Here is a 12,500-nt window from a genome sequence, read left to right on the forward strand (position 1 = left end):
TTTAAAGATAATTCATTTTTAAGTATCGCACCTAAACTTTTTGTGGAGCCAACAAACCTAATGTATTCCTTTTTAACGAAAGTACCTTTAACAATAATAATAAAAATATTTTATTGATTGTTAGGTGGTGCCATAACTAACATTTTTGTTTTTTGATTGGTTAACACATAAGAATGATTCACTCATCCATTTAGATATGCACTCAAGACATTTTGGTATATACAGTACTAGTGCATTATATAGAGATGAAGGAAGAAATGCTTGTAGAGTGTGATGATCATATGAATATCCAAAAGTTTTACCAATAATTATAGTGATAATAATAGTGATTTCATATAGATATTAAAGAGGTTTGGTCCCAGGACTGTAACTTGTGGTGCTCCATACTTTACATTTTAATTTGTGGAATACCAATTTTAATTTTTTTGGGTAACAAAAAAGGTTAAAATTGGTAAAAACAGGTTGATTAAAATTCCCCTGCCCTGGGACTCTTAGTTAAGTAAAGACAAGACTCAATTTAATGGTCGGACATTGCTTTTCCTTTGACCATTCTTGAGACCTGCTAGAGTAGGGCAACAAACCATTGTTAACTTTTTCAGTAAAAATGAACAATGATTGGTTGCCCCCATAAATCAGATCTCAAAAACAATCCAGGGGGCGGCGATGTCTGACCGTTAAATTGAGCCCTGTAAAGTCTAGAGATAGTGTCTCAATATAAATAGTCATCCTAAGCAAATGGTAACTGTATCTCTCTACTGGCTAGTAAAGGGGGCTCCTAGGCAAATATTTTTAGGGTAAGCAGAATGATTCTGTTGACTAGCCTCACACCTCTCCTTCATCTTTTAGGCTAGTGTAGGCATAAACCAGTGTTATATTGTTTCCAGGCTAAAATAATGAATGCTGGATCTTCTTGACTCTACTAATAGATTTTTGTTTTTGCCTCCTTGATAGTGGCTATGCAACTTATCTTGTTATCTCCTAATGAAGGTACAGTTCTAAAACTAAGCTTAATGGTTCTGAAGGGGACTGGTAGTAAGGTTTCTTGAACTCAGTAAAAGCTATCAGAGAGATTGACTCCATCAACAGTATTAACAGTCCCATGTTGCGCATGGATGGTCCTTATTAGTGCTTTTGGTGTGCAATGTCAAGGTCACATAAGGAGCCCTAAGTTACAACTTTGGGTTAATTAGCAGGACTGAGACAAATGCATAGCTCATTACTCAAAATGTCATTTTATAATGTCTATTGCTCCAACTTTGAATTAGTCAAGTTCTCTTTAACTTAAACCATGTCCAAAGTACCCAATAATATTAAACATAAAAAACCATCACCACCACCTAACTTTATACCTTTCACAAATATTTGTGGCCTTTGAAGTAAGTTTCCATCAGTTGGATCTTACCTCTTTTCAAATCATGAGGTAAGATCCAACGATTCACCACAACTTTTTAAATCATCTTCCAGACAACCCTTACCACTTACCTTCACTCCTTGTCATTTGTCTCGGACCTTAGCTCGTATTCAATTTCTTTTCCTTGTTCTCCTATAGGTGGTTCCAACCGTGCAATAATCTTTACATATCTTTCATCTTGAACTTCTACTTCAAACTCACCCTATCATCACACTACTTACTACTACCCTAAAGCTGAATGGAATTCTTTTCATGATTTTTCAATTTTTCATTTGACTCCATGATTTTTACCTTCTTATTTATATTTAATCATAATCATTTTTTCCAGTTTTTCAAAATACAACTGTCTTGAAAAAAAACCACCTAATTATTATTGCAAGTAATCAATTTAAAAAGGTCTTGTCTGATACTACCCAGTCTTCTCCATTTGTAAGGTCCATTATTGGATCTTTTCTAATAGTGAAAGAGTCCAAAAATGCAATGCATCATTAGAAAAACCAGCCCAAATATGACAATAGTATTTCATACAGAGATAAATAAGAGATATTAAAAACAGTAATATTTAGAAAAATTGAAGATTAAAAAGTTAAATCGATTGAAAAGATATAAAGATTTTTACTCAAATAAATGTTTTGATTAAAACAAAAGAATACATGCATACCAAGAAAAACTAACTTTTTTATTTTAGTCGAATCTAAAATAAAAATTGGCCATTTTGTTGTAGGCCAAAAAGCCAGCATAATATATGCCGCAATCTACAGACTTGATAAATTATTCAAGCGAGTTTTATTTCTAAAAGTTTCAGTACATGGCGCCATTGATTTTTTTATTTTATTTAATAGATCGATTATGTAAACAAGCAAAAAAGTCAATGGCGCCATGTACTAAAACTCTTAAGAATAAAATGCGCTTGAATAAATTATTAAGTCTGTAGATTGCTTTTGTTTTAATCAAAAAAATTCAGCCCCTAAATTTTTTTTTATCATTCTCTTTAATATGAACACAACATGTCTTGGAGGTTTGGGATCCCTTTAACATCAAGTTAAGTTGACAGATTTTTTAAGAACTAATCTTTGTTAGTTTTTTAATTGTTAGTAACAATTAAAAAACTAACAAATAGAAAAACAGTAGTCATCAAACTTTAAGGTTTTAACAGACCATTGAGAGCCCCATGCTGTAGCAGAAGTGAGATCTTTTTCAAGCTGAAATACCCTCTCCAAGTAATCAGAGAGTGTTGGCTTCTTATCAAGACAAGAACAAACATGATTTAATTCAACAGACCAACGATTTAATCCAACAAAACACGATTTCTCATAAAAAAGAAATGAAGTAACTTAAATAAAAGCTACACTTTCTTAAAAAAAAATAAAAATAATAAAGCTTTTTTTATAAATTAATAAAGTGTTTTTTTTTTGCCAAAAAGTTCTATTATTAGGGTTACACATATGTCTTATAAGTTAAGAAACCAAAATTATTAAATTGATTCCAATTCAAATAATTTATTTAAAGCCAAATAATTTTAGCTGAAATTAAAAAGCAGAAATTAAAAGTAAGTTTAAATTTTAATTGATAAAAAAAAGAAAAAAACTGTTCATCAAATAAAACATGACAAAACATACTTACATAAATACAATTCAATTACAAATTCAATTATTTTATTACCTTGTCTTACTTGTGTTTTATTTTCAGCTCGAATTGTTTCAATTGCACTGTGAAATTTATTTTTAAGGTCTAAAATAACAAATACAAAACAAAAATATATACAAATATAAATACAAAACAATAAAAATAATCACTAATATGAAATACATAATAGCTTATGTTTTTACCACAATTTAATATTGAGCAACATTAGGTATATTCAATAAATAAAGTTACTATATAAATATACCATTTTTCACAAGATGAATTGGCATTTGAAACTGTTTCTCTTCTTCGATGTTCTAAAATAATTAAAAAATTTTTTTTTCTTTTTTGCAATAATTGGTAAATGGTATTATTTTGTGTTATATATATATATATTTTTTATTTTACGATTTTTTTTTTTTTAAACATGCAAGGAATGTTGTGACATTGACTGACAAATAGGTAAAACACGTGAAAAGTGTTGGTTTTTTACAGTAAAACATGCACAGAGTGTTACTACATCGACTATCTTATAGCCTGCTGCTACAAGGAAGTGCCGCTACATTGACTGAGGGCTTGGTTTGGGCAAGCAATCTATCATTTAAAAAAAAAACTTTATTCAAGTTTTTAAACTTTTTCTGGTCTGGTTTATTAGCATTCTCTTTAAAACAGCTTATGGAAAAAACTTTTGGACTACTATGGTTTATAGTATATTTTGGACTATATATATACACACACACATATATAAATTATGTAAGTGTATTCTATAAATAGAGTTCTCAATGTTCTTAAATAACAGAGCAAAAATAAATTGTTTTTAACTTATATATATATCAGGCTTGGTCTGGAAGCGGGTGCAATCGCATTTCATTTCTGACCACGCAAATTATATTTAGTTGCCACAACTCAGCCACGGCTTTTTAGATGTTTTGAGAACATGTATGTTTGTCCGAAACTTTTTGACACGCTAAAACAATTAAATTCATAAATAATCTTTTTGTAATCAAATGATTTAATATTAGCAAAGTGCTTTTAAACTTAGAGAAAGTTAACTTTTATAATGACTGCAAAAGGAAATTTTTAATTTTATTTTTAAATTATATTAAGTTAAGTAAGTTTTATTAAAAATTAAAATAAATAATTATATAAATAATAATATAGATTAATTTTTTATTCTTTAAACGTAATTCTTTTTAAAATGTTTGTACAATCGATTTTATAAAAAAAAAAACTTTCAACAACAATTGCGTTTTCAATAAAACTTAAAAAATAGTAATCATCAAAGTAAATAAAATTAATAACCAAACAGGAATTAATAAACAAAGAGGAACTTACAGATGAATGAACATAAACATTCATATATATATAGTGACTTACGATGAACCAGCACTGCGCCAGCGGCTCATTAAGAACATATACATACAACTATATTAAAAAGCCTACTCACTAAATACATCGCGGTATTGTGAAGCAGTTCTGCTTCCTCTTCATAAATATATTTTACTATTTTAGTTTAACCATTAACGTTTGCTTTCTAATAATTTGATGCAATAAAAATGTGCTTCTAGTTTGCAAGAGAAGATTAAATAAAACTTACTTGTATAAAACTTAGAATGTAATAAGCCTTTTATATATTCATTTATAATTTATATATTTTGGTATAATAAGCCGGTAGACTTAAGTCAAATATAAAGTTGTTAAATATATAAATAATGTGCAGTTTGGAAACTGATCATTATAGACTGCTGTTTCAGGGGTCTGGCGCATTGCAAAAGTTTTTGAAACATTTTAAACATTTCTTTTGTTTATCTTACTTGAAAAAATTGTTTTAAATATTTTAAACTTTGCAAACTAGACAAAGCATGAAATGATTATAAAAATACATTTCCTTTTTTATTTATTATACAATTCAACTGCCGTTAATTATATCAAAATCTTATGGAAATAAAACATAAATACTTAAATAAAGAATTATATTATACGCTTTGATAAATTGAAGAACATTTGTTTCTTTACCAAATGATCATTAATAGTAAGCCGTTTTTTTTAAAAATGTCGCCTGATTTTTAAAAAAAATTATAAATGAGTTAGTTTAGAAATAATTTGTTCTAAACATAATTTATTTTGTTTTAGTTAAGTTTTTTCTCTGTTAAGAACTTATTTCTTTTCTTAGTTAACTTTTTTAGTAGTTGTATCCTGTCAAATTAAGTTTTTCTTTGCGCTTTTTGAAATGTTCTCAAAACATCTATATATATATATATATATATATATCTATATATATATATATCTATATATATATATATCTATATATATATATATCTATATATATATATATATATATATATATATATATATATATATATATATATATATATATATATATATATATATACATACATACATACATATATATATATATATATATATATATATATATATATATATATATATATATATATATATATACAATGTATATATTATACATGTATATACATATACATATATATAACATATATATGTATATATAAATATTAGACATACTACAATGTATATAGATGTATATATCAGTGGTGTACCCTCCGGTTTTTTCCTGGTCACCCTGTGGGCAACTGAAATAGTTTATATTTCTTACTTGAGTCGTTCGCTATGATAATCAGTAGTTCCGTATAATAATTTTTTTGGTATTTTTTATTTCAGAAGAAAACACCCAAGAAAAAAAAATTTAGCGTCTTACTACTAAAATACAACTAATAAGAAACAGTTTAAATAAAAGTAAATTAATAATAAAAAAAGAGAAACTTTATGATTTAAAAAACATTGTTAAGTAACTTTAGCAACAAAAAGATATTGGTGAAGAAATCACATTAAACAATACTTTAAAAGATTTTTGTTGTAGTTGATATCTGTTTCGCGTCATTTTGTCTTAACAAAACAACGTGAAAATCTTGACGAAGGTTTCATTACGCATAGAAAGAAAGTTGAAAGCCTTAATCGCAAAAAAAAATTTATATAAAAAAAAATTCTATTATTCTCTCTCAATCTTCAATTAAGTTTAAAACATGTTTTTATTGTAATTCATTATACTAAGGGATCGTCCATAAATTACGCAACTCTAAATTTCACTAATGAACAAAAAAAATAATCAGAAGTTTTTCCTCGCAGAGCTTTAAGTTTAATAAAAAATCAAAATAGCTCATTAAGTTTATTGAAAATCTTAGCATCTTAATCACCAGTTACCATTTATGAAATTTACACTTATTCAACCTTCTGTTAATATATGCATAAAATAAAGATTTGGTAAATAAATGTTGTACAAAAGTATTGTTTCAAAGTAAAATATCATATGTGGCAATATACACCATGTGGCATAGTAAACAAAGTTAATGGATCAAAATAAAATAACAAAGATGCTTTTTTGATTGAAAACAACTACAATTTTTTAACAATATAAATTTTAAAATTGTATCAAAGATTCATATACTTTAAAAATTATACCTAAAACATAATATTTATCTATATATAATAACAAATCAAAAAATAGTATTAATAATTTTTTATTGTATATGTTTCAATCTATACATAACTTTAATTTTAAAAAGTAAGCGTAAAAGAGACCTTTTTAAAATAAATTTAGCGTTGTGTAATTTATAGTCGATCCCTAAGACTTTTATTTTATTCATTTTATGCATTCTAATAATGTTTTTTCACATGTATCTTTTTTTATTGCGTTAATTTTGCCTTAGCAATGCAAAACAAAAAAACTTACCTTAGTTCCTTTAAAAAAACTTACCTTAGTTCTCTATAAAGTTATTTTTACTTTTTTAAGAAAAACTAATCCGGTTTCTGCCAGAATCTATTTATAAATATTTAATAGAAAACATAAGTTATAAGTTGGAGAACCTTAAAAGCTTTTGTTTTATCAGTTCCTCTGGAAATTAAATTTGATATTTTATTTGATATTTGACTTTTAAGATTTTATTTTTACTATTCAAAACAAAGATATATTTCAAATCAATCAACAACTTAAAGCACATAAAAAATACAAAGTTTTCATCACCGATTTTTATGCAGAGCACTAAAACTATGCAATAAAATAATTTATTATAAGAAACCGATGAACTTATTCAAACAATTTGATTTTATTAACTTTGATAACATAAAGTTCAACACTCAAAATAAAAACCGCCCATTTACATGATTTAAAATGTACTATACCGTTTTAAAAAAATGATACATTAGCATCTCGAATAAAAAGAAAATTTAATTTTAAAATTCATTTTAAGTTAAGAAGAAAATTGCTTGAAAATGCAAGAACGTTTCAGTTGTACATTGAAATATCAAATCGCGTCTTTTTATTACGTTTAGTAAAATTACATAACGCACTGTAGTATTTATTAAACGAAGTTAATACTACTTTAAATACTTTTTAAAGATATCTTTTAAATAATCACAATGAATAAATCTTCATAAATAAAAATAAGATCTTCATATTTCAAAATACGGTTTTATTAATGAACTTTCTTTTCAAGTAAAAAACTGTCTGGTTGTCCTGCCGGGCTACTGACATGCATTTTTTTTTAATATCAGTTGCCCTTTGAGAAAACAAGTCGCCTGGTGCCACCGGACAACCATGAGGGTACAACGCTATATATGCATGTGTATATACATATATATATATATGTATTATATGTATATATGCATGTTTGTATATATATATATATATATATATATATATATATATATATATATATATATATATATATATATATATATATATATATATATATATATATATATATATATATATATATATATATACAGTCCCATGACAATTTATTAGTGTCACCAATATTTTTTTCATATTTTCTTATTCAAGTTGAATTTAACAATTGAAAAGCAATGTAATATATTTTAAATGTATTATTTATAAGAAGTCAATTATGTATAAAGTTAATTTTTTCAGATTTTTTTTTACTATTGGCATCCCTGACATTTCTGGAAGCCATCTTGTCACGACACTATTACTCAACTGTCATCTTTACAAGCACGTGATTGTTTTTCTCTGTCTATTTTATCGTTTTTTTTTAGAATTCTGAAGAAGTAAGTGCAATATTTAGTTTTTATTTGTTTTACTAATATAATTTAAACTTGCAAATAAAGATTTTCTAACATTATTATTACAGAAAGGTCATTTTTGATAATGTTACAACTCCAACCTCAAAAATCTTGTATTTTTTAGTAATGGGTAAAAAAGGAGATCTTTCACCAACAAAAATTGGATTTATAAAAGCATTGATAAATGAAAAAACACTTTCACAGCATGAAATTGCTAAAAAATGTGGTATTTCACATACCTCAGTAAAGAGACTTGTCAAAAAATCGGATATGGGTGATAACTGTTTACCGAAAAGGAAAGGTAAATGTGGTAAAAAATAAAATTTTGACTCCTCGTGGTGAAAGATCATTGTCGAAAATAATAAAGGAGGATAGGACTGCTACTAATTCTTTCATAAAAAATAAATTACAAGCCTCTGGAATTCAAATGTCCACCAGAACATTGCAGAGAAGACTCAATGATCTCGGTTATAATAGTAGACGGACAGTAAAAAAGCTAAAGTTAACAATCAAAATGAAAGAAAATAGATTGAAATGGGCTCTGAAGTATAAAAACTTTACAGTAGAAGATTGGAAACAAATTTGGAACACATTCATTTTGACATTCATTTGAATGTCAAAATGAATGTGTTTGCGATCTGGATGAGAAACACATGACAACAGAACCTTGCTCCAGTCTCTTATCGTGATATTTAGGTGATGATGTGGAAAGTTTGTGCTTAAAATATTTTAATATTTTAATATGAAAACACACATGGAATGAGAAATTATAAAACAATATTTTATTTCAGGTTTGCTTTAGTGATGAGAACACATTCCAAGTGATGACAAATAAAGCTCAGTTTGTTCGCCATAAAATATCGGAAAAATATCACGAAGACTGTGTTATAAAAACTGTGAAACATCCGACTTCTGTCATGATTTGGTCCGTGATAAGCGGAAAAGGTTTGGGTCGACTCTACGTTATAGAGGGCATTATGAGGCAAGACCAGTATCGAGATGTCTTGCAACATCGATTGTTACCACAATTAAGGGATTGGTTTGGTGAAATTGAGAAATTTATATTTATGCAAGATGGTGCCCCTTGCCATACTGCAAAATCTATAAAAAAGTTCCTCTCAGAAGAAAAAGTTCAATTATTGGATTGGCCAGGTAACTCACCAGACGTCAATCCAATAGAAAATGTTTGGGAACTCCTGAAGAGAAAAATTTCAAAACAAAATATCACAAACAAAGTTAATTTGATTGAAAAAATTATATATTATTGGAACCACGATATAAATTTAAAAGAAATGTCATTAAAATGTATTGAAAGCATGCCTCGACGCGTCCAAGCAATTATTGATGCCAAAGGCGGGCTCACAAAATATTGATACAATGTGTGTCTATCATTAGGTTTATTAATTTTTGTCATTATTTTATAGATTTATTTGGTTTTATTGTGTATATGAATGTTAATCAATTAAAAATAAAAAGTATTTGAATACATTTTAATTGTTTACTGCATTTTATAACCCCAAGAAATCATTAATACAGAAAAAATGTAGGTGGCAATAATAAATTGTCATGGGACTGTATATATACATGTGCTCAATTTATGTTAATAACAAAAATAAACAATTTAGATCTAACAAAAAGACAATTACAAACCTCTGTTTGAGATGATTGAGATGTATTCATTAAAAGCATATTTAGTATATCTTGTAAAAATTCTCGAAGTGCATGATTTTCAAGCAGCAAAGTCTAAATAAATTTAAATTATAACCAAATCTATATTTTTTAAATAATAAGTCTACATAAATTTAAATTATTATCTCCAAAATCTATATTTTTTAAATAATACTATGTATTTCAATTTGTTGATATAAATTCTAACTTTTAACATATATTAATTATTCTATGTTGTTGATATATATTCCCTCCTCAAAGCTGAAAAACATAAGCCAGAGCAGGTTCTTTTCTTTTTTTACTCAGCCTAATAAATTTAGCAGATAAAGTTCCTGAAAAAACAAGAAACTTTTGTAAAAATATAAGAAACCTGTATAAAAATATTATATACTTTTAAAAAAAGTATATAATATTTTTGTCTGAGGTTTTTACTAGGGGTCATCCATAAAGTCACGCTATACATAACTTTTAAATAGAAGTACTATCATTTGCTCTTTTACGCAGAGATTTTCATTCAACATAAAGCGCTTCTGAATTTTAATTATTCTTGAAAATTAATTAATCTAATAATAATTAAAAATAATAATTAATAATATATGACTTCTATTTAAAAGTTTAATGTGAATAAAATAATGGATAAAGATTATCATTTTACCTATAGGTAAATAAGTTACAAAAACTTACTGTTCATTCTTACATATCAACACATTCATACATTGCTAGTTTTTTATAGAAATTAAAAAATGAGTTAAGTAGTACTGAGGTCATTGTCTTTTGTGATTTTTCAGAAAACTATGAGTTTATTGTACATAAGGAAGTACAAATTTTTCACTGGAACAAGATTCAAGCAACATTGCATCCTACAGTAGTTTATTATAAAGTAAATAATGTCCTTAAATGTGATAAATATCTCAGATGATTTACTGCATGATGTAGATATGGTATATCATGCGATGAAGTTATCAATGGAACATATTAAAAGCAATATTTCTCATCTAAGAGAAAATGTTCATTACTTTTCAGATGGGTGTGCTGGCCAGTACAAAATTGCGAACACTTCATAAATATATGACACCATAGGCAAGATTTTGCTATGAAATGTACATGGTTTTTCTTTGCAACAAGTCATGGTAAATCACCCTATGATGGTTTTGGTGGCTGTTAAAAGACTAACTTTAATTGCTAGTCTTCATTGAGCAACAACAAATCATACTTACAGCATCTGGAATGTTGTTTTTTTTTCTACCAAAATGAAATCATAGGAGGTAGTTTTTGATATGTATCTAAGGAGTCAAACATGATAACTCAAACTGAAATTTTTTTCAAAGATTTTCAACAAAAACGTTGAAACTTTAATAATCTCATCAGTTTTTCAAACTGATGAGATTAAAGATTGTTTGCCTAACATAAGCATTGAAAAGGTTGCTATTGAGCAAGTGCTTCATAAGTTAAAGCTAATTGTGTTATGTAATAAGCTTTAAAAAAAAATGGCGATGAAATATATAACCAAAAAAGAGATTGAATCTCTGAAACCATAAGGAGTCAGACACTAAAATTTAGAGTGAGGTTTTTTTTTCATTAGTATGAGCTTGTATTCCGAAAATCATCAAAATCTGAAATGGCATGGTGCCGAAATTTTTTTTTGGGTTGATTTGACATGGAATGACCTAATAGAAAAAGCTTACTATCAAAATGTGATAAGAGCAATTTAGATTTTGTGTACCACTTTTGTGTATATTATTTAATTAAAAAACTATTTGTACATAAAAGTGCACTTTATTATTATTTTTTTTGTTGTTTTATAATAACTTAATAATTTGTTTTTTTATTTAATTCTTTGATATTACTAGTTATTAGCTGAATTTCTAAAATTTTTATGTAATACTTAAATTCTTTTATTCAAGTTTAAATACTTAAAAATTTTTATTTATGTTTATAAAAAATAAAACAGATAACACTCATCATAGCCTTTAGCTTAACTGCTTTCTATTTCAGGAGTTAAATAAATTTAGAAACTTTGTTTGAACTTTTTAAAACTGCTTTATCCCACACTATTTGAATTTGGGCCAACATTTTCATACCATAAATTTTTTCTAAACTTTGATCATGATTTTAAATAACTCTTGGTCAATGATCAATTATTATAACAAATTATTAATTCAAAATAGTTGAACAATAAAGCAGTATCAACTAGATTTTAGAGTAAGAAAATTTAATAGAATTTATAAATACAGTTAAATATCTTCAAGAATACCTTTTGCTTTTAAAACAAAAATAAATAATATATAAAAATATATGTAAGACAATAGCTGCATATATATATGATAAGATACTGGTTTGGGGAATGCTATTGGACTGTTTCCTTTGTAGTCATGTTTGTGCACAGGCGTTTAATCCATAATTTATTATTTTAAAGTATGGCTACATCAACTAACAGTTTTTGATAGGTTGATCATAAATATCCTTGATCTTATGATTATAAATATCCTTGATCTTATGATCATAAATATCCTTGAACTTATAAATAGCATAAATATCCTTAATAGGTTGATGAACTTTATAGTCAGAGATTAACAATACCTAGATACAGGCTTTATTAAGAAGCGTTGCACAGCTCGCATTTTGCCTGTGAAAAGGCGATTTGCCTACGCGTTCAGCAGTTTTGCGCTACGCAAAAACT

The 12,500-nt window shown here is 26.6% G+C and overlaps 1 protein-coding gene across 1 annotated transcript in view; it reads right to left on the reverse strand.

The window, feature by feature from the left end:
- The window catches only part of LOC101241060 (afadin- and alpha-actinin-binding protein A), a 94,018-nt gene that overhangs the window by 16,346 nt on the left and 65,172 nt on the right, over positions 1-12,500 (reverse strand). The window contains exons 7-9 of the mRNA XM_065801646.1: positions 9,803-9,895; positions 3,303-3,354; positions 3,074-3,142 (exon numbers count right to left, since the gene is read on the reverse strand). Coding sequence (XP_065657718.1) covers positions 3,074-3,142; positions 3,303-3,354; positions 9,803-9,895 — 214 coding nt within the window. The remainder of the gene's footprint in view (positions 1-3,073; positions 3,143-3,302; positions 3,355-9,802; positions 9,896-12,500) is intronic.

The sequence above is a fragment of the Hydra vulgaris genome, chromosome 07 (assembly GCF_038396675.1).
Source record: "Hydra vulgaris chromosome 07, alternate assembly HydraT2T_AEP".
Taxonomy (NCBI): Eukaryota; Metazoa; Cnidaria; class Hydrozoa; order Anthoathecata; family Hydridae; genus Hydra; species Hydra vulgaris.